General features: G+C 47.8%; 1 protein-coding gene across 1 annotated transcript in view; it reads right to left on the bottom strand.

Annotated features, from left to right (window-relative positions):
• The window catches only part of LOC141923865 (uncharacterized), a 104,230-nt gene that overhangs the window by 28,235 nt on the left and 49,710 nt on the right, over positions 1-26,285 (bottom strand). The window contains exons 48-72 of the mRNA XM_074825507.1: positions 26,068-26,109; positions 24,147-24,200; positions 22,749-22,787; positions 22,530-22,565; positions 21,529-21,663; positions 20,780-20,899; positions 19,210-19,338; positions 18,824-18,934; positions 13,369-13,449; positions 13,207-13,257; positions 12,190-12,225; positions 12,024-12,068; positions 11,410-11,454; positions 10,746-10,781; positions 10,353-10,388; positions 9,734-9,793; positions 8,956-9,081; positions 8,180-8,251; positions 7,965-8,000; positions 7,605-7,664; positions 5,708-5,752; positions 4,332-4,367; positions 3,159-3,194; positions 628-684; positions 378-449 (exon numbers count right to left, since the gene is read on the bottom strand). Of these exons, the coding sequence (XP_074681608.1) occupies positions 378-449; positions 628-684; positions 3,159-3,194; positions 4,332-4,367; positions 5,708-5,752; positions 7,605-7,664; positions 7,965-8,000; positions 8,180-8,251; positions 8,956-9,081; positions 9,734-9,793; positions 10,353-10,388; positions 10,746-10,781; positions 11,410-11,454; positions 12,024-12,068; positions 12,190-12,225; positions 13,207-13,257; positions 13,369-13,449; positions 18,824-18,934; positions 19,210-19,338; positions 20,780-20,899; positions 21,529-21,663; positions 22,530-22,565; positions 22,749-22,787; positions 24,147-24,200; positions 26,068-26,109 (1,596 nt within the window). The remainder of the gene's footprint in view (positions 1-377; positions 450-627; positions 685-3,158; positions 3,195-4,331; positions 4,368-5,707; positions 5,753-7,604; positions 7,665-7,964; positions 8,001-8,179; positions 8,252-8,955; positions 9,082-9,733; positions 9,794-10,352; positions 10,389-10,745; positions 10,782-11,409; positions 11,455-12,023; positions 12,069-12,189; positions 12,226-13,206; positions 13,258-13,368; positions 13,450-18,823; positions 18,935-19,209; positions 19,339-20,779; positions 20,900-21,528; positions 21,664-22,529; positions 22,566-22,748; positions 22,788-24,146; positions 24,201-26,067; positions 26,110-26,285) is intronic.

Genomic DNA, 26,285 nt, shown 5'->3' with positions numbered 1-26,285 from the left:
ACAAGAGCTGCAGGGTTTGAAGAAGCACAGCCAGCTCTTGGAGGGAGAGGGAGATGTGGGACTCTTACAGTCCTGCAGTAATTGAATAGTCACTGTTCCCAGAGTGATCCTGTACCACAGACATGGTCCCAAAACTACAGACCTGACACCTGGTAATCTTGTTCCCAAGCCCCAACCCAGCATCCTCCTCTCCCCTTCTGTGGTAAATGCTGGGCGAGTGTGTCCTTGCACTGTGTTTTCCAGCAAGCACATTGGAAGGGAGGATGCATGTGGCATATTGAAAAGCTTTTTTCCCACAGATGCAGAGATATTGGTCCCTTCCTCACACAACCAATGACCTTTTTTTGTCTCTCTCAGTCACTTTGGGAGGTTCATACCTTTTCTCCTACAGGCCCATCCTCTCCCTTCTCGCCTTTGTCTCCGTCAAAACCCGGCAGACCCCGTTCGCCCTGAAAGGTAAAACAGAAATTAGTGGATTGTGCCTCTCTCCTGGAAGAATCCGGCTCTCAATCACTGGCTCTGGACCAAAGTTCTGGTTCTCAGTGCTTATCCCAAGCTGTGCTTGGTGCTGATGCCACCAACAGTGGGAAAGGAACAGATTAAAAAGTCAATAAGAGTCAAACTTACAGGATCTCCTTTACTGCCTTTATAGCCCTGGGGTCCAAAAATAGTCATGGGCTCACCCTAGAGAAAGGAGACACAGATGTCGACATCCAGTGATCCATGAACTCATGGGTCCCACTGGATGGAACCGCACTTGCTATGATGGGCAGAATGGTAATTCACGCATCTGCAATGAAGGTAAGCATTTCCCAAACTGTGGTCCATATGCTGGGGAAGGAATGTGTGCTCCACAGCACAACATTAATTGTTAAGGTTAGTTACCCTTACTAAATCTGGATGATGAACATGCACAGAAAACTACAAGAAGTCCCAAGGCTGGAGAGTGACTTCTTGCTTCAAAAAATGTTGGGCCCCACTGGCATTACCACAGTCTAAATGTCATAGCTGGAAATGGAGCTATGCATGGCGTGACCCTGAGGTTCAATTCTTGCTCCAAGGCTGTCAGTGGTGGGACAGGTTCGTCTCTGACATGGTGGCTTGGCTCCTTTGTCACTGTAGGTCACTCAGGATGTCAAGGTTTGCAACTCAGGTGTGGGAGCTGACCACAGGCAGAATGGTGAATGGGTCTACTCATGGTGTCCTGATTTATGAACCAGAGTTGGAGTTAAGGAAGGGGAGTGGCACTTAGGGCACCCCTCAGAGGTAGTTTTTGGAAGGTCAGATTCCCCAAACTGTCATCCTGAGAGAGTCAGTAGCTACAGGCATGCAGTAACCCCATGGACATATCCATGGCAAGTCTATTTATCAGCTCAGCAGCTGAGGAGGAACATTGTGCTCCTCAGAGAGTGAAGAAACTGCAACAAGGCTATTCCCATGCAAGAAATGGCTCTGCTCTGGCAAAGCGATCGTTGTGTCTCCAAAGTGGTGATGCTGTCCACAGTTTGGAGTGAAGAGGGGTGAAGCCAGCTTCTAATGGGCAACTGTAGCCCATTTGAAAAGGATTCCCTTTGCACCAGCTCTCTTCAGTGTTGCAAACATCCCTGTTTAGGGTGACAGTGCCTTGCTGCTGGAGTCTTAACAACCACACATCAATCAATACTCCCCAAACTCTGAAAATACTTTGCAGTTTATCCAACCATCACCATCATCAGAAGACCCTGATCAAATTCTGTATACCCTCCTGCTTCCCTGCTCTGGAGGATCTCTAACAGAGACAGGATGGGGCTCAATCAATTTTGGGAACAAAAAGGAGAATAAAGATCCTGTAGTTTAATCCAATACATAGCACAGGCCCTGGGATTCATGCAGTTACTCCTGTATTGATCAAGGGAGAATTAGAAAGAAAGTTAAGTTGCAATCGTGTGGAACAAACCCAAGACAATTATTCCCCGCTCTCCTGTTTTATCTCGCACTCCACCTTATATTTTATTAAGGTATTCTTTGGAAAATACATTACAATTCCTTCAGCTTGGAAAGTGTTCTGGGGCCTCTTCGCGAAGCAGATTAAGAATTCATTTGTCTCTGGAGCGAGTCCCCTTTGAAAGCAGCTTCCTCAGAGACAAATCGGCCTTAATCATTTAATACTGCATGACTCAAAGGCAGGATCGTCATGTAGGTTTTCTAAAACTCATTTTCTAACAAGCCATTTCAGCCAGGAAGGAAGTTAACAAAACACTGGGCAGAAGTTCAGCATTTTCTGTGCATTTTCCAGAAGCGCTTGGGGAGTTATTTTCGCATTACCTTCTATGAGCCAGCTCAGGCTTTTTAAGATTGCAGTATGCTTTGGGGTGAGCTGGTTATACCAAAATCAGTGGAAATTTTCTTCCTCCCTTAATTCACAGGAGGCATTTTGTGCTCCAAGCAAATAGGGGGGAAAAAAAACCCAACTTTTTTTTTGTTTTGTAGGATCCCATCAAAACTATCACACAAGCTCAACTTGGAACGGTGTGTCCAGTGCAAGGATGGCATCAACAAAGTGGATTGAAACTGGTTGGAGACCCCCAAGAAGAGGGGGACATCTACATGTTGTCTTCCACTACCTATGTAGGTGTACAACGTAGAGAGGATGGACTCAGGCTCTTCTTGGAGGCACACCGTGAAGGGACAAGTTGCAACAAGGGAAACTCCTGTTAGACAGAAGGAAAAACGTCTTCACCCTCAGGGTGGCCAGATGCCTGAGCAAGGACACAGACAAGCACACACAAGGCCCTGAGCCTCAAATCCTGAAGATTTCATTCGCAGTGGGATCTTGATAAGGCACATGGATGGTACTGCACACAACACCATGGATTGAAAGTAGGATTGAAAGTCCTCTTCAGTGAAAGACATTTGCACCCATCATTTGGGAACCTTGCTCAGCACTCCACGCTGGGTGGGCTACACTCACCCACATGTAACGATATGAATCCTATAGAATCACTAAAGCCCCAGATATTTGAAAACACATATAAATATTTTTTTTATCATTTATGCCTCTACCTTGTAAGATCACTAACTCATTTAAATAACTGTCCATCTGTTCACTGGTAACTATAAAATCCTGAAAACCTTTTACCCCATCTGCCCCAGAAAATCACAATCTGGAATGTCCTTACTCTTTCTCCCTTGGGTCCCAGAAGTCCCCGATCACCCTGAACACAGGAAAGAAAAAAGACAGTGAGTGATTCCCTTTTTTACTCATGCTTCTTGTGTTGTTCAGTCCACTGATGCACACTCCAAGCCACTAAGATCTATTAGAGTTGGAAGTTAGTTCCTCTGGGCACGCTCCAAAATGATTAGCTTACCACAAGAGATTGTGTACAACTAGAATTTATTGCGTTGACAAAAAATAAAGACCCAGAGGACTGAAGTGGTTTGCCTGACTCCATGCTCAGCGCATCTATGATGCGGAGCTACTGCTGGATTTTGACCTCCCAATGGGATGCAAAATCTCTGTGCTGCAGGGACGTGCCTACACTACATCTAGGGTGGGATGGCATCCTACATAATACAGGATTTCCCAAATTTCAACCTCAAATTGGCATGAGAGTGTATGAAATAGTAGCTGTTCCTGAAGTTTTTTATAACAGGCATGGTACATGAGACTGAAGGACTCATTCCTGATGGCATCTTGTAACCTTCTCCAGTGCTCAAGACTGGTGTGGTGACAACAGGAGAAGGGGGAGGCTGCAAGGACAAGGTGGGGACAGGCTTTAAAACTGCACTTGAACTTCTGAGTGGCAGAGCTGTATGTGGATTTCTCCCCTGGTGTCCCATTTCACATTCCTTACATCTGGGGTGCAGTTCTCAGTACTGCACTTCCCAAGGGTGGCAAGGGGGATGTAGCAGAAGGAGACCGAGGGGACTCCTGCTCACCGATGCAAATGAAAGGGTATGTGCTGCCTGGTGGGCAGTCATCATCCTGCTGATGCTGTAGGACACCTGCTCCCTAGCTCTCTTCCCCCAACCCTGCACATTTGGGGATTAACCAGAGCATACCAGGGGTCCTTCTCTGTCCAGACTCCCAAATTTCCTTCCACAGAAGTCCTGGGCATGCATAAAGATGGCATGCACCTTCATGTCAGCCCAGCCATTACAGAGGGCTGCTAATGCCACTTTATGCTTCCACACACTGATTGAGGTCCCCTCCCAGTTCGCCCCCAGAAGATACTGGGATTATCCCTGCTGTTTTAACAGGGGCATCAGTAGTGTGGGCTGCTGCAGAGAAAGGCTCCCCACAATGGTGCCTTCCTTCAAGGCACTGCATAGATAAAATAACTGTTGCTTACTCTTTCGCCTTTCACACCCGGCAAGCCTTTCAGACCCTGCAAGAACATAAAACAACATGTGAAGATAAATACTAGCAGGGGCAAGGTGTTATGAAAGAGCAGCCTCCACTCAAAGGCAGAGCTGCCTCCAAGGATGGGCTTCACCATGGAGAAGCTGCTGGTAGGACTGGCACAGGAGCCTCTACTCTTCTTTCCTTCCCCTGAGAGCAATTTGGGGAGGAGTGAATCACACTGGTGCAAATAGAAAATTTAGCCTTTAGCTTCTGCCCACCATTGAGTCTAGGGCAAAACTCAGGATCTTTTGGCAGATGTATAAATTTAACCAACCTTCCCCATTTTGCAAGCATTGTACTGATTTCCATACCCTTAACATTAACGAGAGGCAGCTCCCACCTCTCACAGAGCGTAGGGGAAGGGTTGCTCCCAGAGGACTCCTCCTAGGCGAAGGTGATGGGGATCCCCAGATGCCCCCAGGGCAGGTCAGAGACCCTGGAGACAGAGCCAGGATGGGAACCACATGTGGAGAGCTGAAAAGCCATGGTGGTTACCCCAGGTGTAACCCATTTGCAAAACTGGGGGCTGGTGACCTCCCATGAAAATGGAGAGAGGTGGCACCTTCCACCTGCAGAACTGGCAGCTCATCACAGGGGTAGGCATGGACAGGATGGATGAGGAGGAGACAGCACAGACATTTCTCAAAGGGCACAAAACCTGGGCTTTTCCATCCTCCTGTGCCCTGCACTGCTGCTCTGACCACTGGGACACATCAGGCCTTCGTGGTATAAGGGCCAGTCTTGCTGAGAATCAACTCTTCAGGGATCAGATCCCAGGGTGAAACCTGGTACTGCAACCACTCTGGGCCTTCTGAGGAACTTCATAAAGGCTCATCCTGCTTGTAGTAACAGATTCATTCCATTAGAGATAATAGCCTAATAAATAGCCTAATAAATAAAAAGGTGTTTGTCAAAATACTGGCTGTGATCTGCGTCTCCTCTGACTCAGTCTCCTATCAGTGAAAAGGGAATTTACAACAGAACAAGACCCTGAAATTCACGCAGGCAAGCAGACCTGACAAAGAACAGAGACAGTGATATTTCAGGCGGACTTCAAAAGCAGCCTGTAGATGAGTCAGCCAAATGGACAAGAGCATAAAGCAATTGTGCTCTGCATGACACCTTATGTCTCACAGCTGCCTACAGGATTTACACTCATTCATCCCGACACAACATCAGAATTCAGGTTCCCAAAGTCTCTACTTTTCACTGAAAGCATCAACTCATTTATTTTTTTCTCATTGCTCATGGGGATTTCGCCATCCCTGGGTCCACTGTTGTCCATGCTGTAAAATCAGCTCTCCATGCTATTTTAACACTCACCATCATGCCAGTGGGGCCCCGGACTCCCACGATGCCCTCGTCACCCTGTTAAGATGGAGAGGGATAGTGATGGCCATCAACAAAGAGAAATGCAACATGCGCAGTCCCAACTCTTCAAACCATCCCACTGGGGACAACAGGAATTAAACATGCAGAAGCCCAGATCCTCGAAGGAGTTTTCCAACCTTTTCACTTATACCTCCAGCAGGTGCCTTAGTGCTCCGATGGATCTGGCTCAAAGAGCCTAAAGGGCTTGAGATCATCCACATGTCACTGCAGGTAGACAATGCAGCGCTTAGAGAATAATGCTTTGGTCAGACTGAAGCTTCAAGCTTCAGCTTCTCCTCAGTCCCTGAGAGAAACAGGCATTTGTGAGATGATCTGCACATGATTTAGGATGATATAAATCACTCCAGAAAGGTGTCTCTTCCTCTCTGTTGGTATAGAGAGATCCTGGAAGGACTAGCTCAGAAGAAGCCATCTGAGGCTGGATGACCTGTTGTGTCCCTCCCCAGGATGTACTTACAAAGGCATGTCCAACAAGGGACAGAGGTCTGAGATGTTCCTGGGACACAGAGATTTCTTCCCCCCAATTAGAGGGCTCAGTAGTTTTAGGCGCATTCATAACTCATTGCTGAACATGATTTCAGCAGGACTCACCACAATAAGTAAGGTAGCCAGGAATTCACCTGGAACTCATACAGAAGGAAGAGGCCACCAGTCAATGGCTCAATGGTAAACTGTGACTTTAGAAACCAATGTGAGGTTTATCTTCATGCCCAGCTGTGGTTTCCAGATGCTGCAGATCTTGTTCTGAGCCTCCCTTTAAGTGTGCTATTGGCTTCTTACAAACCTTGCTATGAAGGGTAGCTGTGCTGGTGGGTACATGAAGTCCTTTTATGACCTCTCTAGGTAGATCCTACAAGACTTACCTGTCTTCAAGATGCCTAGATGTAGGCATTGTCCTGTGAAGCCAAATTTAGATCTCTCACATAAAGCCAATATAATTTGAGATTCTGTGATTCACTTTAGATTTATGCTGGAGTCAGAAGAGCAGAAACATTATTTCATCATTTCCTTCAGATAATGAAGCTTGAGCGAGGTTTACCCCAGACCTTTCACAGCTGTTGACATTCTCATTAAGTGTTTTGTCTCAGGGGCCTCACTGAACAGTTCTGCTGGCAGATGGGGAGTTTGTCTAAATGGATTGCAGCATAAAATCAGTTTATTTGTGGAACAGCCACAGAAGCAGCAAATTGAAACATGGCCTCTGATTACGACTCAGGAGGGTCTCCCTGGGGTCTTTATCAGAAGGAGACCAAAACTTCTCAGCAGCATGAGGAAAAGTGAACATTATTGCTCCAAGGATGATGGGAGCTGGTTTCCCTCTGCCGGGACAACAAGGAGGGAAGAGGGGAGTGAGGATAAAAAGGTTGGAAGCAGATTTCTGAACGAGCTTGCAGGTAGCATGCCCAAAACATACAAAACCGAGGTGGTTCCTCAGCGAGCTGCTAGGATGAAAACATGCAGACGTAGGGGTGTAGATATTGCCTCAATGCTCCCAACTAGCCAGTGAGAGCACAGCCAACACAGTTAGTGGGGCAGGATTCACTCGGCCATGCAGTTAGCCAGTGCGACCTGCAATGCTTGAGGGTGTCTAATTACGGAGAAGATGCTAATTGCAACCTGTAGACAGATTCTGGTCAGTGCCAGCTCAGCTGGGCATAACAGTGTCCATCACCTCCTAATCTGGCTGATGGAAAATTAAGGAGAGCTCTGAAATCAGCCCTTCGGACATCTTCTAAGATGGGTGAGCGGGAGGTGATGGTATAAAGCTGCCTCCAAATGAGGGTAGGCTGCAAGAAGCCAAGCCAGGAACATTTATGGAAGGACCTACCTGAGGGCCAGGCAGTCCACGAGGACCTCTTGGGCCAGCTGCTCCAATGCCGATTTCTCCCTGCAAAACAGAGAACCCCAGAGGTCTCATTCGGAGCAAGAACCCTACATCCATGATTGCTGATTAGTTTGGCCATGATTTAAAAGTTAGAGAGAGTCAGGAGACTCACTTCCATTGACTTTCTGCTGCTTTCTCTGGAGAAAGTGCCAGCCACCATGGGGAAGAAGGGCATGAGGGTGAAAGACGGATGAAGGGGTTGGAGGGGGCCAGGGATAAGGAGCCAGGGGAGGGCAGTGTACTGTTCCATTGCCACCCCAGGAGCTCAGCTGCTTGTGACCTGCCTGACAAGTTGGTACTGACCTTGTTGCCTTTGGGTCCAGGTATCCCGGGAATCCCCTGTAGGGCAAGGAAAACAAAATAGAAGGGAGGACTTTGCTTTGCAAGTCCTCAATGCTTTCCTGTCCCAGTGCTCCAAGAGGGTGAAAGCACACCCAGCCCAGGTACCAGGGCCTCAACTTCCCCCCCCGAGCCATCCCTCTGATGCTCAAAAGGCACAGAGACAGTGTACAAGTAACCTCTTTTCCTGGGGATCCTGATGGTCCTGTGGGCCCAGCAAATCCATTCCGTCCTCTCTTCCCACGCTCTCCCTTGAAAACAAAATTCTTTAAGGAGGAGAACACCCTGATGGGAAAAATCCTGCTTTCACCCATCCAGACAGAAAGCTGGTGCCCCCAGGGGTTCCCTGCACTGGCAGCAAGCAGGAGGAATAGACTCCTTGTGCGCACCTCTTGTTGTTGAGGAGAGGGGACTCAAGCTACACCGAGACACTGAGTTTAGTCACACTGCTGTCCCCCACTCCAACTCCAGCTAAGCCTCCATGTCCCTGCAATAAGACTTACTCATTGCTCCCTCTGTTCCCAGGGGCTAATGACCCCAAAACCCTTTCTGTCATCTCCTGTGCTATCGCCACCCCTTTTCTTCCCAGTTGTCTCATCAAGTCACATCACTAAATTTAAAAGAAGAACAGGTCCCCACCCTGCTTGAAGCTCCACTGTTTCGTTTTTGGGTTTTTTTTTTAACTTGAAGGACATCCCCCTGCAGCAAATCTTTTGGACACTTTTTTCCCTAAAAACATCACTTGGTCTAATAAATGTTGTTACCTCTCCGTTTTCAACCAGGCTTTGCTCCTGTTTTTCTTCACTGACTGTGTATAGGCTCAGGGTCTGGAGACCTGGATAGGTGGGGACTTGACCCACAGCAGGCATCCGACATAGACAGTCTCAGTAGGGCCATCATTGTTCTCACCTCACCTATCACAACACATGCTGTCCCCTCACTGCACACCACCTACCTTCTGTCCTGGCATCCCGGGCAGTCCTGGAGCCCCTCTGTCCCCCTGTGACCCAGGGGTGCCGGCATTACCACGAATGCCCTGGATGCCCTGAGCTCCTGGAGGTCCTGGGGCCCCTGGCTCACCCTGTTGAGTGAATGACAAGGAATTTGGATCTTAAGTGGGATTAACTGACCCCTTAAAGGTCCTGGAAAAAGCCTGGGGTGTATCCTTGAATTCACATGACCAGTACACAGAACTGGGGATAACTCCACCAGCACTGGTCCATAAGAGAGGTCCTAGGGCTGGAGAAGGGCTGTACCATGGCTTGCTAAGCAGGGAGCCCTTACCTGCAGACATTCAGAGCTCTCCAGTGAATTCAAACCCTACAGACCTGCAACATCCCAAGGGATCACAGAAACACATCTGTGCTGAGAGCACAATTCCCCAGATTTTTTTCACAGCTTGATCTAGCTGAAGATGTCTCTGCTCACTGCAGGGGTATTGGACTAGATGACCTTTAAAAGTCCCTTCCAACCCAAACCATTCTATGATCTATTATATTTATGCTCTGGACTTCATCTGCTTTGAAATGGCCCTTTGGAGGACACAGAGTACTCCCTCTGTCCCAGACCCATGTCACAGTGCTCCTGCCTTCCCAGGCTGGGACTGGCTTTGGTGCTTTATCTTTGTAGCCACAGCCAGTGCTCAATAACCACTGGTGGGAAGCAAAGACTACAAAGAGAAAGACTCAGAAAAAAACAAGTGAGATCCTATCTAGAAGAGAAGAAAGGCTTACCTTAAATCCGGGTGGCCCAGCCTGACCAACGGGACCTCTAAACCCAATTCCTGGTTCTCCCTGTGAAGAGAAGAAGGTCAGGAAAAATCAAGATCACTCCTTCCATTGTGGGCCCATCAAAATGAGGGCTTGCTTCATGCTGTTCCCTGGACACCCAGCTGAAGTCCCTCAGAGCTGATCCTACATTGAGGGTTTCTACAGAGCCCTCACTGACATCACATCTCCTCTAGATGATGTGAAGTCTTATCTGACCTGGAGAGACAAAGCTGCTGAGAGCAATTAAACAGCTTTAGAAAAGAGGGAGATGAGTTGCAGGAATATTACTGGAGGTGGTATCAGAGGACTCTGGGAGAGACTCTCACCTTTTGACATTACTTATTTATAAGGTGAGTGTCCTGTCTATGTGAGCCATCTGGAGTCCCTCCCTAGTCAACAGAGAGATGCTGGGTCCCCAGTGAGCAACTGGCCACACAGCCCACATCTTAAGATGGGACACCTGGACACCTCTCCCTGAGATTTGGGAGGTTAGGTATAGCAAAAGGAGGAGGGAGAGCAGGAGGCAAGCTCTCAGGGTGTAAGAAGAGACACCCCTGATGGCAGTACCAACGTTGTTCTTTACCTTTTGACCATTTTCACCCCTGTCTCCTTTGGTGCCCTGTGAAATAAAGAGACAGTTACCAAGCCTGTGCAAGAGGTCTTGAGAAGTACCACCTCAGTGCAACCCTAAGCAAGAGCAAAGGTTTCCAGTTGTGCTCATAGCCTATGGCAGCATGGAGCAAATGGTCCCTCTGACCCCCACCTCTTTTCCCCAGAGGAGGTGGGCAGTGACTGCATGACCGAGGAAGAGCCAAATGCCCTAACACAGAGCCACGCTGCTCCCAGGAAGGAGATGGAGTATTGGGTTGACCCAGCAGATTTTGACTTTCATAAGGCAATCTCCAATTCTGGATTTGGGTCACTTAGCTGATAACGCTGTCTTGCTCCAACTGCTGATACCGACTCCACAGCTCACCTTTTCTCCAGGTTCCCCCTTCTCCCCAGGCTGCCCCTGCAAGACAAAAACCATCCACCTTCCAGCCACCTCCCCTCTGTCCCTCCCTTCTCATGCCCATGTCCCCAGGATGCTGCACCACACAGGTGTTTAAATGGTAGCCCATGTGAAGTACTCCTTCCCCATCGGGCTGTGCCTTTTAATAACAACCCTGCCTTGTCTGCCTTTCTCCTGAATATCTGGGTCCCAGCACCCTCGATCTACCACTTGACCCCTACAAGCCTTTGTTACCAGAAGTGTTCATGAAATTGTGTTTTGTGCGGCCCTTCTTCCATCCCTGTCCTCGTCCCAGGGCTGGATTTTGTTTGTCTGTCACCTGGTTTAGTTCACTGATCCAGCAGAAAATGAACATCAGAAAACCCCCCTGAATTTTGGCATTTACTCCTGAGTGCGTGGCAGATGCATGTTAGCATTGCTAGAAGGGAGGGAACAGAAACACACAGCCAGGTTCAGAGATAAAGGGGGGAGTGTGGCAATCCCAATTTATGTCAGCACAGTCGCGCATAGGCCCTGGATGTCCTCTCCATCAGCATGTCCCCAGCTGCCTTTCCCTTTCCAGACCCTCTTAGCACAGTGAGCCTTCTTCTGGTCTCAGAGGCTCAGGCCAGAAAAGTGCTATTGCTACCTTTTCTCCTTTGTCTCCACGGACTCCTGAAGCTCCAATTTCTCCCTGGAAAACAACAGGCAACCCCTTCAATTGCAAACATGCACTGCGACAAGGAATTTTTCCTTCCCTCTATGGACCAGGTGGGTGCTGCCCTCATTCCTGCATCAGTTTTTGGCAAACTCTGTGGAGGAGCCCCTCATTTCCACCACTTACATTCCCAGACCAGATTGGGGATGTCCCTGACCCCATCCCTTCTATCTTGTGCAGTGAAAATGCAGAGAGAGGAAACAGAAATCGCAGAGAAAGGGTCAGATATGAGTGGTAAGCTGAGCCCCTGGATGCTGCAGATCTTAAAGGATGAATTTGAGGGAGACAGGAGAGGTCCACAGAGAATGAAAGTACTGAGGATCCCCAACACAAAACCAGCTGCGAAACCTTCAAGCCTGGAATGTCTGCTCATTATCTATGGCCAAAACTGTTGATTACTACCTCTTGAACCTACTGGCCTGGCCAATTTTCACCCGTGATTCCTCAACCTCCATATGAGACTGCTCTGGGAGATGGATCACTATCCTGACTCCCTGCAGGTGCCATTGGATATCTGCATTAAAAGGTGAAACAAAATCACCGACCTTTTGGCCATGGGAGGGTGGATCTTCTGGGCCAGTTTCTTCCTTCTGTAAAAAAAAAAAATGCACATACAGAACCAGGCTGGGATGTGGTGTGATGGGAGAAAGGATCAGCTGCATCCTCACCACACGCAGCTGCGATAAGAGGAGTACAACATGAATGCTGTACCTTAATTCTCCTTGGGTGGTCAGGGCCTGGGTACGCCTTGAATTGAAAAAGAAAAGAGGAAAGTGTGAGAGCATTTGGAGAAAGTTTCCACCCTTGAGCCATGGAAAAGACATCTCTGAGCAGCGAGATGTTAGGCAGCAAGTGAGGAGGGTGGAGGCATCTCACAGGGAAGCCGTGTGTTACTGAGGATCGTGGGAACCCCATTGAAGGGCTCCTGGTTGGAGACGGGGTGGCCTCCAGGCTTCTTCTGACCTCCTCCAGCACAGACAGGACATCTGAGAGCTGGTGTTGCCTGTTGCATATGGGCTGCCAGGGACCGTGAACCAAGAAACGCCTCAGTACCAGGCTTTTGGCAATGCCACAGATGACCCACCTTAACCATGGCCCTTTAGGGAGGACTAATGAGAAGATGTGTTTTCTCATGGAGTGGATGAGCTCAGCTCAGTGCTGCCATTCCTCCTGGGAATGCAGGGTGAGGGTTACTCACTGCTTTCAAAGAAATTCATTCAAACTTAGGAAAAACGTGTTGTTCAGAATTTTTCATCCTTATCTCTCTTAAATTTTGTAAAAATCAACTCTTTGCAGTTTCTGTTTCTGGTGTCTTGTGTCAATATCAACAATGTAATTGTGCAGGTGTGTCAGAGCTGTATGTGTTTACAAACACACATATATTTACACATTTAAACACATACAAATATCTCTTGGGATATGAAACACCCTCCAGTTAGGCTGCTTTCCTCATGAACCAGGTTATTATGTTCCCTCATTGATTAAGTTTGATTTTGCCCACTTCTGTTTTCCGAGCATCATGTTTCCCTTGCCAGATACAGGGAGAACAATCTGCTCTGCCAAGAGAGACAGCTTCTGCAGCAGCTGTTTCTTGCTTTATTTATTAATATTTATCACAAACCTTTCACACCCTCCTCTACTTTTGTTGTGACTTTGCACAAGTGGGCAACTGGGGTTCCCCTTGCGTCCATGTGGTTGAAGACACCCTTGTATGGGGTCTTCACTCACCGTGGATCCAGACGGGGATTTCCGAGCTCCCGGGGCACCAGGGGGATGAACCTGTGAGGGAGCCAACAAGGAAGGGTCACTGCTTCCTCCTGGATCACACCGATGGCTCTGCTCTTGCACACAGGCCAGCCTGAAGCCGCCGTGGTGAAACGAGGTCTTTACCATGTGTCTCTTGTGCTCAGCAGATCTCCTGGCTCTAACGTGTCTTGGGAGTGCAGAGCCATCGTCTAAATTCACATTTTCCTGTGGGAAGGGAAACAGCATCCTGCTGAGCACCTAATATTATACATATTATTATAATAATATATGTTATTTAGCACTGTGCAATTAATTTACTGCTATTTCAAAGAAATAAAACCCACCTAAAATATTGCAACATTGAACTTTAAATGCCTCCCTGTACCAGCCATGCCCAAGTAACACACCTGCTATGCATTTAATGTATCTCATTGGAATAAGACAACTATTAATGCCTATTAATGTCTACATGTTAATCTGCCACTTGGTGATGTTTGCAGTGCTCATGATTTTGGCTGATGTATATTTAAGGCACACACAGTAAAGCTTGTACAAATAGTTACTGGCCTGGCTCATAAATTGCTTGTTCTTTTCCATATTAGCAACAGTAAATTATCTACTTGCTGTTGTAAAAATTATAATATTCCTAGCTGCTGGATATCTCAGTGTACAGCAATTATTCCTTGAACCACACAGTGGAAGCACCTCAGTGTAGCTTTGGGGAATATTTTGGTATGAAAGTAAAAAATAAGTGAATTTATTTATAACAAAAGAAAGCTGGGCACCTCCTTGTACCCAAACCCAAACCCTGAGTCCTGCGAGGAGCACATGAAGGAGAGGGAGAAATCAGGATAGGGTGCAGTTATGTAGCACTATTCCCACATTTTTTGTTGCAGAAACAGAGACTTGGATTCATCTCAATTAATTTCACCTAGAAGTATGTGTCGAGACATTCAGATGGTTAAAGTTAAGGGAAAATAAATCCTAACTGAAGGACTTCCAAGAAATGCTGGTTAGTCCAGCCCTGGACATTATGCTGTCAGGTTTTCAGGGATGATAGTCCTGTTTTGCTGGATGATAATTTCACCTAGTGGCTAATGAACCCAGGAAGTTTCTGACTCACCAAAATACGTAAGGGAAAAAAAAAAAATATTGTGGTCCAATTAAAATTGAAATTCTTTACTGAAAGATGGCGAGGATGACAGAAGGAGGAATAAAAGACAGGTCAGTGATGTGCTGGCACATATTGTTCAGGGGAGTGCTCATCTAGGGTGGTTTTTGTGGGACAAGCTAGAGAAACATCTCCCAGAGAGGTGCAGAGGTGATTTGGGTGGGTCAGATGGCACCATCAGATGAGACCAAGTGAACATTCCTGTCCATCCTGCACTGGGTCACAGCTCATCTGTGTACCGACCGGCTGTAAAATGCTGCTGCTCTTTAGCATGAGCCCATGTTCAATTCACAGACGTGCCAATAGCGTCACAAGGCAGTGGCGAGGCAAGCCCATGGGTTGCCAAGACCTCGCTGAGTTCTGAAGGCGACCCGTATGCGTGCAATCTCATAAAGCTGCCATTTACTGGGGTGGTGGGAAATTGCAGGGGATAATAACTCTCCTTCATTCTGCAATTCCTCCGCAATTTTACCAGTTTCCTGCTCTGAGGTGCCAGCAATAAGGCACCTCAAAGAAAAGTAGAGAGGCTGCTGCTTTCTAAAGGAATGATTTATTGATGGTGGGTGACAGTGTAAAAAAGAAAGGAAAAGAGAGTGGAGGGAGAAAAGGAGGAAAGGAACGGAAAGAATTAGGACAAGAAAGTGGAAATAAAAGGGAGAGTGAAAAAAACCAACCTTCCTGCAAAGAGGTATGGGAAAGAGAGAAATAGCAAAGGCCAAGAAGATAGCAGGTAGGAAAATTAAGTGAGTATGGGTTTATCCACATGGAGACAACCAGGGGTGTTTATCTGAATTAACTCTGAAAATGAGTAAGCTTAACTACAGGGGAGCTGGGAGATGGAGGAAGCAGGAATTGGCTGGTACGGTCCCATAACACCAAAGTGGCTCATCCATGGAAAGAGTAACCAGTCACCTCTTCTCACATGGGCTCATGTACCTGGGCTCATCCTGCCTCCTTATATCAGTTAATTTGCTTTCACCATTAACTCCTGCCAGCCAGAAATTGCACCTCCGAGATGAAGCTCTTGGGCTATTACAGGCTGCTTCTCTCTAGGGCCCCATGAACCTTTTAACAGGTAAAATTTGTGATTACAGCTGCTGCTGCTGGGAAAACAACTGGCTCCATTTCGCTCCCTTTGCTGAGGTCAGTTCGGCTGTGGGAGCCACCAGGAATGAGACGATGCAGGAGCTGCAGGGAGAAAGGGGCTGCTGCTGTTCCCCTGCCTTTGGGCCACACTCTTCCCTCCTCCTGAGGATAAAGGGGATTTTACACCCAATACAACAGAGGAAAACGCCCTGGGGTGTAGATTCTCTTGCGCTAGGGAGTTTGAAGGGCCCTAAAAAACTTATGGCAGCTGTTCTACTTTTACAAATGCCCCTACCAAAATGGGGATCGTCGGACACAAGAGCAGGAAGGGTGGTTCTATCGGCCCATCTTTCAAACAACTCTTCCTTTGACGGGGAATCCTCTGGGCTGGGATTCAGAGAAAGGTGTCTGGCAATACTGGGTTGCAGGATTGCACTAATAATTATTGCCAAACACATAGGTGCAGCATCGCTGTCGGCCGGCACTGATATCAGACATGCTAATCTATAGGGATCCTGAACACCAGCCCCAATGGGGCAGGAGTTCATCTCTATAAACCCAAAATGCAAACTTTTCCCCTCCAGCCCCCTGTGCTCTGCTCCTGATAACTCAGACAGCAACAGACAGGGAATTGCTGCCTTGTCCCTTCTCCCTCCAGCCTGCTCCCGGGGTTAATCAGCTTGAGCTCTAATTTCCCATTTGAATTATAAGTCTTCAGTTTCCTCCCTCCAGCTCTCCTGCCTTTCACTGCAAGATTAAAGAGCCCTTTAACATTTGGTATCTCCTCCCTGCAAAAAATCTTCGATGCTGAAATCAAATCATCTTAGCCACCCTGAGTTTGGCTAAAAAATATCTGGTCTTAGGTTTCTTGTGATAAACGAGCCTGTACGCACCTACAAATCACTTTTGTGGTTCTGCTCTGCACTTTCCATGGGGCTTTAAAATAAAAAGTGGCATTCCAAACAGGATACAGAGATTGCTTTTGGTCCTTGGGATGCAGCCATGGGGCTTTAAAATAAAAAGTGACATCCCAAAGAGGGCGCAGAGATTGCTTTTTGTGTTTGGGATGCAGGGATTGAATTAATTGCTTACACCCCTGATGAGTGAGGACAGTTCTGTCTACCCAAATGTCACATTTGGCATGGCCACACGCTCCCTTTTCCTTCCTGGTGCCACGGCCATGGTGTCTGGGCACATGGATGCACTTGGCTTCCAGACACCCATAAATAGGGCTCACTCCCGTTTCATTGAGGAGGAAGATGCCGTGTCTGTGGTGAGTCTGATTTATTAAATGACACCACGCAGGGGCACATGTTAAGACATGAGGGCTCTGCTCACAAAGAGCATCCAGCATGGGTGAAATCCACGGTTTCAAATGAAGCCAGAGATTCAGGACCTCCCCAATTTCATGTTCTCCAGGTGCAGGTCCATAGGGACTGGGCTCTACTTGCTTCTGAGAGCAGGACACCAAAAATCTCCCACCTCAGCCAGGGGCTTGTAGCCCAATCCCCAAGAAATGTGGGGGTTTGGGCTTCATCCTCTGTGCTTCCAGATCTCTCTTCATTTTAACCATGCCCATCCAAGGGAAACGGTGCATCCAGGAGGAGAAACAAAGCTGATGGCTGCTCATGGCACAGGCCACCATCTCCAGAGCTGAAGCTTACACACATACACGCTCGTGTTGGGGGTGTGTGTCTGCGTGTGTTTGTGCCGGGAGCCCTCTCGTGGCTGCTGCAACATCGTTTGTTCCAGCTTCGTGATTCCGTGTGGTAATTCGCAGATTCAGACTAGAGACGGCTAAAGCGATGGGAGCAGAAGCAAGTGTTCAGTAGACTATCTAAATCAGAGAGAGATTTCCTCCAACAGGGTCTCCCCACTTTGAGCTACCCTCTCTTTGCTATTCCTAGAAGTATCCTTGCTAACGCTGTTCCTAGCAGCAACCATGCCTGTAGCTGCAAGCAAACATCCAGGGGATTTTTCCATTCACTTTTAAAGGCTGTTGGTAACCAGTCTCTGAGTATTTTCAGAAAGAGAATTCCGTCCATCACACAGGAGCATGTCAGTGTGCAAAGGTGTTAAGCCTTTGATAAGCACTGGTGTTAAGCACTGGATAAATGCATTTTCTCTCTCTCCATCACTGGGGCTGGTGTCACTCGATGCCTGGTGTTTGGGTAGGGTCTGGCAGCTGGGCTGGACTGGGCACTTATGGTTACAGTGATGTTCAAACTGGAGGGTGCTGGGTTTGGTACATGGCAGTGAAGCATGGTTTGGGCTCTCAGAAGAAAATACATGCCCAGGAGGGCAGAAAAAAAAGAGTGAAATGGGATGTTAGGGCTCAGACAACCACACTGCAGCAACACCACAACTTATCGCCCATCAGCTGAGCTGTGGTAACTGCTGCTATCAGCCTGGATGCACCCTCCAACTTCACTGAAAATGATATTATGTGTCTTAGAGGGTATGGACACATGTGCTTGTAAAGCAGTTCCAACCCCTGGCTATGGAAGAAACCTCTACTTTGCTACTATCCTTCAGCTGAAGTGCAGTAACAAACCACTTCAACTTTTTAAGAGGCAGACCTTGAAGAAAGAGGTAAGGTGTGCCACCTGGCATCATGTTTCCTCTGGGACAGTCACCTTGGTTCAGCTAACCCACAAAGGCTTATTAAATTACAATTTGCTCTTGTTGGTGAGACTTAAAAAGGAGAAAGTCCCCAAATTCCTGCTTAGACCCTAAAATCCTCTTCTTTAAGGGAGTCAGACTCTGCACTCCAGAGCTGGGCTCAGGACGGTGCATACCAGGGTCTAAAAGACTATCACTGTGCAGGGAAATCTGAGAGTCTGTGGACTATTCTGAGACATCTGTGGAAAATAAGAAGGAAGAGGAAATACCTTGTCACGGGGCATATCTTAAATTCACTGCCTGGGCTCTGCACTGTCCCTGGAGTATTACAAGTCTGATTTAAAAAAGTATTGAGAATCATCAACTATTCAGCCAACCAAACCCAAATAACAGGATGGATGCTGTGGCCAGATGGATTCAGATTTTCTTAGAAAGAGATTGTCCATTTTCCCCCCCTGCCCCCAAAAGTGGGTAATTAACTAACAAAACATTTGTCAAGGGCTCTGGGGGTTCCCACTTCCCTGTCTGTATACAAAGGACAAGGTTGGCCACCAGTCTCCTGCCCAGGTCCCATGTCTGAGCAGTGGTATCCTCTGGAGATGTGGGGGGACCTGCCCCAGGACTCAGACCACTGGATGAGAGATGTGCATCCCAGTCCCTTCCGGTCTATCACTTATCTCCACACTGGTCTACTGCCCAGAACTGCTGGGGAAGACATACATAGCTGATGTCCTGTTGTCCTTCCACCCTCTCCTCCAAGGACTTGAGAAGCTCCATGGGCTGACTTCCTTGCAGATCATCTTCTGGGTGTGGTGTGGACACAGCCAAGCTCTGCAGAGGGTGATGGATAAGCAGCAACACAGTCTCACTAATTACTTAGAGCAGGAGATGGAAAACAAGACCCTTTTCCAAGCTCTGACAGCGATTCATGCAGGGATCCTTATCCTTTCTCTAACTTAGCTTCTCATTGGAGTAAAATAGGGGCAAAACTCACAGAATTGCAATGTTTTGTCCTATCAACCTCTGAGAAATGTAACTCCTTTGTATCTATTAAATCAGCACAAGTGGAAAAACAATTAAAAGTCACTGAACAGGCATTTACATACACTGCTGAGAGAAGTGTTTGTCCCTCTTGAGTCTCTCTCCTTCCTTCTTTCCTCAGATGTTTTCTCCAAGGACTCGGGAGGGTTTTCTAAGGACTCATACTCAGGTTCAGAACCACCAGCAGATAGACCCTGTGGAGACCAAAGAAAGTTACTGTTTTTTCTAAGTCAAGACATCATCCACAATACACTGCTTTATCAACACTGTCATTTATTCAATAGCATGCCCAGAGACAGCAGGACAAGCCTGGAGACCAAGGTGCCAAGACCTCTCTTGCACCTTATTTGGGAAATGCCAACAAGGATGGGCTGGGGCAGATTGCAAGGATCCCCTGTGGGTTGGAGGGCTGCTTTGACCCCCTTTGGTCTCTTAGGCTGGCCCAGATGAGCAGAGAGGTCCCCAACCCTTTCTGCCAGATTGAGTTGGTCTCAAAAGCCCGACAGAGACAGCTTTGGTGTCTCTGTACCCCAAATCCCAGCATTGCTGGCTCCAGGGTTGCTGGCACACATCCAGTTTGTGTCTTTTGGTGCAAATACATCTACTGGTGAACACTTCATCCCCTCTCAAGCCCCTAAAATGCTATCATCCAGATTGCAATGATCCAGAAAAGCAACAAGTCTCACCTGAGATCAGAGCAGAAGCCTGGAGCTGAGAGGGAATGAGCCTGTCTCACCCTGTCTAAGAACCTGAGCAACTGGGTCATTACTGAACCAACCACAGAGGAAGAATCATCAGGAGCTGGCTCCAAACACCCCCACAGCTCTTGTGCTCCAGTTGGAGACAACATTTCCTACCAGTGACCTACAAGGGTTTATGGAGAGTGAGTCACTTCTTGGCTGTCATAAAAAGAGAACGAGAAAAGCCCCATGGCAGCTGCAGGCACTATTTCCTGGACTATCTCTTATCAGGACTGTCTAGTACGGGCAAATTAAGATACATGACTCCTCCAGCAGCTATGAGAGCTGACCTGGATACAGCCCTCTGATGTTATTCCTGGAGGTGTGCTGTACCACATTGGAATTTGGTTCAGCATGGAGATTAAGCCTTAACATTGTTAATAAATTCCTAATTCCCATAAACACAAACTGTCTGTTACTTGCAATTGCAAAGGATGCAGGTGACTAGATTCTCTCTAGCAATTAGCCTGGTTACTCAAGCAAACGAGGGCTGTGGAAGCATGGCAGGAACTCCTCTCCTGGGCAATCTCAATCCAATTTGACAGCAGGACTGGATCCACCCCTGACAGGGCAGGAGAGAAGCACCTAGATTACAGCCTTCAAGTGAGGAGAAGTTGCAGAGCAAGTTCAACAGATAACCAGAACTGATGTGGCTTGAAATCAGCCCAACAGGTGTTGGTTTTTTGCTTAGAAGACAAGAATGAGTTGTGGTTGGGTGGAAAGGAAGGGAGGATGAGGATCAGCAGAAGGCATCACTGGAGCATGGACTGGGAGCTCACAGGCAGCTGGTACACATTTGATGTGCAATCTGTTAATATTATTGCTGCAGCAGACCAGATGGACAGGAGTGTAGATCTAGTAAATACACTTCTTCTGCTCTGCTGTTTATTTTCACCTTAGGGAGTCCTCCAGACACCGGCACCCTAAACTGAGCCTCCACCTCCAGGCTCTGTGCTTCTTCTGTCACCTCAGTGCTGGCCAGCCCATCATGAGAAGTATCAAACACCAGTGAATCCTGCAGTATCAAAAAAAGTGGGTTGGTGTGGTCATGACAAACCTGAGCTCCCAGGATCCACACATGTGATGAGCCGGAACCCAATGGGTTATTTCTACCCACTGCCCCATGCCTCCAGCATGCTCTGTCCCACCTGGTAGCTTTTCCGAACCAGGATGGAGCAAGTAGTCAGCAATTCCCTGCTAGCCACCTCCAAGCCTTCCTTCCAAGCTAGTCCTACCTCCCTGGGACCCCTCTTGCTTTTGAGGCTGCCCTTGTGATCGCTTCTTGTGCTTCCAGCTACTTTGCTCCCCTTTCACACCCACCACTCCAACAATCCACAACCCTCAAAGGGCATAAGGAGGCTGACGACTTTGGAGGATGGCTTCTAGCTACCTCCATCAACAACAAGGGTTGGCTGATTCCTTTATTTCTACTGAAAAAAGAATGCTTTGCAATCCCATCAGTTTAACCCGAAGATCCAAGATCCTCGTGCAAGCCATTAGCTGCTTCCAGCTTAACCGTTTCTTATAGTGGCTGCAAGTCACTGTAACCTGCTTGACCCTGAAGCCTTCAGTGATTCATTTCTGTCTCTTGCATTTCCTTTGAGGTCTGTCTGTCCCCTGAGGATGATAGATGACAATACTCACGCTGTGCTTGGTGGCATGCAGAGTTGCCTGCTTTCTCCTGGAGGTCTTGCTTGTCCTGGAGCCACCCAACTGCCGCACCAGTCCGTCCAGCCCATCCTGCAGGAGTGCGTTGGAGAGGTCCTTCAGCAGTGCCAGCTGCAACCAGTGGAGACCATTAAGGCAGTAGCCCAGTGCCACCCTCCTGTTCCTGACACATGACAGTGCAAGTGCAGCTACCCCAAAACAATGACTGATGCATTTCCAGTGGAGCTCACACGGCACCTTGTGAAGCGATGTGCCCCGACAGACCATGGATGATTTAAACACAGGTGGCTATGTTTTGGGCATCTATGAGTCGATCAATGGTGCTTATGTGGTGGCTCTCCTCATCCTAAATAAAACTGCTACATTTGCCCAGATCAGTCAGTCCCTCACCTCCCTCAGTCACACCTCCAGAATTTACAGAAAGGAGCTGAAGGTAATGAGCACAACTATAAGTACCTGCCTGGTAGATACTAAAAGCTGAGCCTCATGACACTTCCTGAGCTTGATGGCCACCTTGAGAGTGGAGAGGGAGGTCACCAGTCTAGCACTGCTGTCTTGCAGAGTGATTATTCACTATTATTTGTGTCACGAGCTAAGGAACAACCCAAACTGGACTTTGCACTAAACAGGACAAAGAGCCCCAGAGGACTGTGGGGGTCTCCTCTTGATGGCTGTGCAGACCCAGTGCTGAAGTACAAGCCAATCCAGGTGGTAGCACCAAGCTCTGAATGGGTATTTGCCACGTCTCAATGTTATATGGGCCTCAAAGCCACCATCCACCCCATAACATAGCAGCAGAAAAGCTGTCCAGGAAGTATTTAAATATATATGGTAAGCTGTAAAAGGAAATGTAACAGTCCTGCCTTTTTGTGAGTGCCAGTGCTGGACCTGGGGGAGTGCACATTGTCTCCAGAAGGCCAGATGGAAAAGCTTAATTACAATCCCCTTGTCAGAAGGAAGGTCAAAGCATTACCTACCTTGATACCATTTGCTTCAAAAAGCCTCTCCAGATCCTGCAAGAGGAAAGAACGGTCAGAACTTCTCCTTGTCTTTCCTCCAGCCCAGGAAGCTGGTCCTGCGGGTGGTTGATGGCTAAGCCTGGGGACACACACTGGGTCCCCTCTGCCATCCCAACCCCAGACAGAGAGGGAGGTGTTTCCAACATTAATACGCTCTATAATTTTTATTTTATTTACCTTCATTTCCACTCCTTTGCCTGGTGGACCAGGTTCTCCCTTCAAATGAACAAGAACAACTCATTAATTAAGTCATTATCCCAATGAGCAACAAGAAGAGGAGCTCTGAGGAGAGGCAAGAGCCACATATCTAGCCCTTACTCTGCTATCAGCTCGCGCTGTGACTCCAGACAAATCCCCGTTGGCTCAGAGAGGGGGTTTAAATCCCACCCTCCTCAATGGGCTCCTTCACTCCTCCATTGGACACAGCTGCTGGCTGCATTTCATAGGGCAGGCCTGGACCAGACCATCATCAAAGTGAGGCTTGGATCAGAGCTTTGCACCATCCCCTTCTCCATTTCTTGGCCATGCACAATGTGTCAAAAAGCAAAGGTTTTTGAGGCCCCTCAATGCCACCAATGCTGTCACTGCTGTGGCAGCTGTGCAGAGGTAGCAGCAAGGAGGAGGATGGCCAAGGTGCCCCCATGGTTGGTGGTCCCTTCTGGACGTGGCCATGGTGCTGGTGGCCCTCCCTACTACCACATGCAGTCTGGGATAAGTATCTCCAATGGGTTGGACTCCCAACATCAAGTTGCATAGGTGGGCTGTCCATCTCTCCTTGCCCAGAACAGTGACACTCTCCAGGTGAGTGATCCTGGGCCACCACCACAGATGAAACTACAGATGAACTGCAACAGCTTGGGAGGTCCAGTGCTGAGCCGAGGAACATCTGCTGAGGCGGGGACTGACCTGCCTCTCTGATGGGCTTCATTTCACTGAAATCTGGTTTCTGTATCGACAGATTCCGGTGGAATGAAGGGCACCAGGAAGGCCTCAACAGCGCTGCATCTTCATGGTAAGATGTGCTGGGGTGAAGGAGCCACAATGTGGGGGTGCACTGGCCGAACTGGGTACGTCTGAGGCACAGCCCATGCATGTTACCTGGATAAGTCCTTGCCTTTGAAAAGACCCAGATCTCATGCCAGTCAGGAGATCTACCCGTTGATGCTGCCTTCTGCAGCATTTTCATCTCCATTAGTTGAAAGAATTGGTCCCACTTCTAAAGATCTCTGGATGCGTGTGGTATCAGAAGCCATTTCTCCTTCCATCCCTTTCTGATGTGCTCGTCAACTTGCAGTGTGGAGGAAAGTAGGGACATAACACTGAACATTCTAGAAATTTATCCCATCCAACTCCTGAACAATATCTTTCTACCTAAATGTTGTGTATCTGTTTAATTGAGTTGTAGAACTACAGCATCATTGTGACCACAAGTTTATGAGACCATCTCAGAAACTCTGCTTTAAAAACCCAACCTTTTAGGGGGTCAGAAGAGATCTGAGATGGGTGCTCTTACCCTCTGGCCAGCCCAACACAATGGCATCAACACAAAGATGCCTCCATGCATTCAGGACATACCTTTGGGCCTGGAGGACCCCTTTCGCCTTTCAAGCCATCCTTCCCGCGATCCCCCTGTAAGCCAGCAGAAACATGTAAGTTCTTTGTCCCCTCTAAAATTCCCAGTGGAAATGATGGTTTCATCATGCATTGTGGTATTTCTCATGCGCTGGCCCATGCTGGACCCAGACTAACGTCATCTTTTCCAGATGGACTAACCAGCCTTTCCTTGTACCTATCTCACCGATTCACACAATTAAGTTAAACTTGTAGCAACTCTGCTCTTCACTTGAAACATGCTGCTTCTGCTTCAGAACTAAAGAAGGGCTCATGTCCCTGAGACCTTTACCGTGTTTCCTTTTTCCCCCACGTGGACTAATAACGATATTACATCTCCTTGCAATCAAAACTTTGCCTCTATTTCCCTGCCATCACAGCTTGGCTGATGAAGCAACACCATTTCTTTAGTAAAGCCTGGGACTGGATGCTTTAAGTGGGGTTTGGGGAGATGACAGACCCACAGTGCAATTGCTTGCAGCTCTTGTTCTCCCACAGTCATCTGCTTTGCCTGTGACTCAGGACACACGAGTCCTGCAGGTAAATCAGAGAACTGGCAGGGCCAGACCAGGGCTGCCTGCAAAGAACCCATCTAGATATACACTCTGCACCCCTCTGAATGAGCCTTTTCTCCCAGCACAGCAAAATGTAGTAGAAATCGATGCTGCGGCTGGTCTGCCTCCTCCACATCTGCCTCGTGTCCTTCCCTGTCTCGAGCTGCAAGGTTCACAAAATAAACAGCCAGCTCACAAACCTTGTTAAAGTGAAGGAGGGAGAGAAGGCAACTAAATACATTTTTCATCTTACTGGGCTCTTTGATTACTCAAATTACTCCATGACTCCACCTCTGTTCCTGCGCTGGGTTGGATCTGGTGCTGCATGTGGCACTGTGGTTTGCATGCAGCCAAAGCTGCATTTCTTTGGCGTTTGTTTTGCTAAACAGACCATTGTAAGAGGGGTGGGAGCAGGTAAGGAGCTGCTCTGATATTGATCACTACTTGGGCATTACTGGTCTCGGATCAGCCGGGATCAGGGCAACATGCTGAATCATGACCAACTCACTCAAGTTCGTTGAACGGGGAGCATAGCCAAGAGCAAATGCTGCCACACTGTATGCAAGCTCCCAATTTATTACCAAATGTTTACATAGTTTCATTTTCCACTTCTACATCCTACTGACCTTCAGATTTTGTCTGTTTACTGATCATGTGCTCACCACGCGCTCAGCAGGTGGTGTTCCAACCTGCTGCTTCTCGGGCTCGCAACGTGGTGTTCTGTAGTGTTGCCTCATTTATCTACAGTCATTCTTCTAACCTAAAGGTCAGTTTACATTTTTGCTAACCACCAATTCTTAATTCCCACAGGGCATCCCCCAGATAGGATTCAGGCAGATTGGCCTGAAGTCATGAGGGGCTTCAGTAATATTTTCAGTGATCTTTCTTACAGGGCTGAAAAAAAACAGTGAATCTGTCTCTGCCATTTCCTATCACTGGAATTGCCATCTGTGCTGGATCCATGCTACTGCAATCCAAGTGCTGGCACTAAATAAAAGCTCTTCCAAACCTACCCACAATCAGAGCTGTTGCTATAACAAAGAGCTTCTGTAATAGCAATAGGCTCATTGGTCTGGACAAACTATCAGAGTTATTCCAGCATCCAAGTCATCTTATTCCCTGTCAGCAAAGCAGCCAATGATGCACTGTGTTTGGAGGACCTTTGTAGTTGGAGGTGGGAACAGCAGAATTTGCTTAAGGAATTTGGGAGTTTTGGGCTAGGTTGGCAGACTTTGACTTATAAAAGTAATGAAGCTACAAAATACACAGCATGTGCAAAATAATCACATATTCAGCTTCAATACACATCTTCTTCAGCAAGGAGATCTTACCTTGTCACCTTTCAGGGTGATGATGTTCTCCAGAGAAGATATCTGCAAAAAAAAAATGAAAAAAACCTTGCTCACAAAGTTTCGAAGGATGAGGTCTTCAATACAAGCTCTCACCTCCATGTGTCTTTTATCCCCATTAGCCCTCGTTCATGGGCAGAGCGCCAGATGCTTTCTCCCAAATCAGCCAGAAACCTGAACCTGCTATGTTTGGACTCAAG

The sequence above is a fragment of the Strix aluco genome, chromosome 5, assembly GCF_031877795.1.
Source record: "Strix aluco isolate bStrAlu1 chromosome 5, bStrAlu1.hap1, whole genome shotgun sequence".
Lineage (NCBI taxonomy): Eukaryota > Metazoa > Chordata > Aves > Strigiformes > Strigidae > Strix > Strix aluco.
This window is presented reverse-complemented; position numbering and strand designations above follow the sequence as displayed.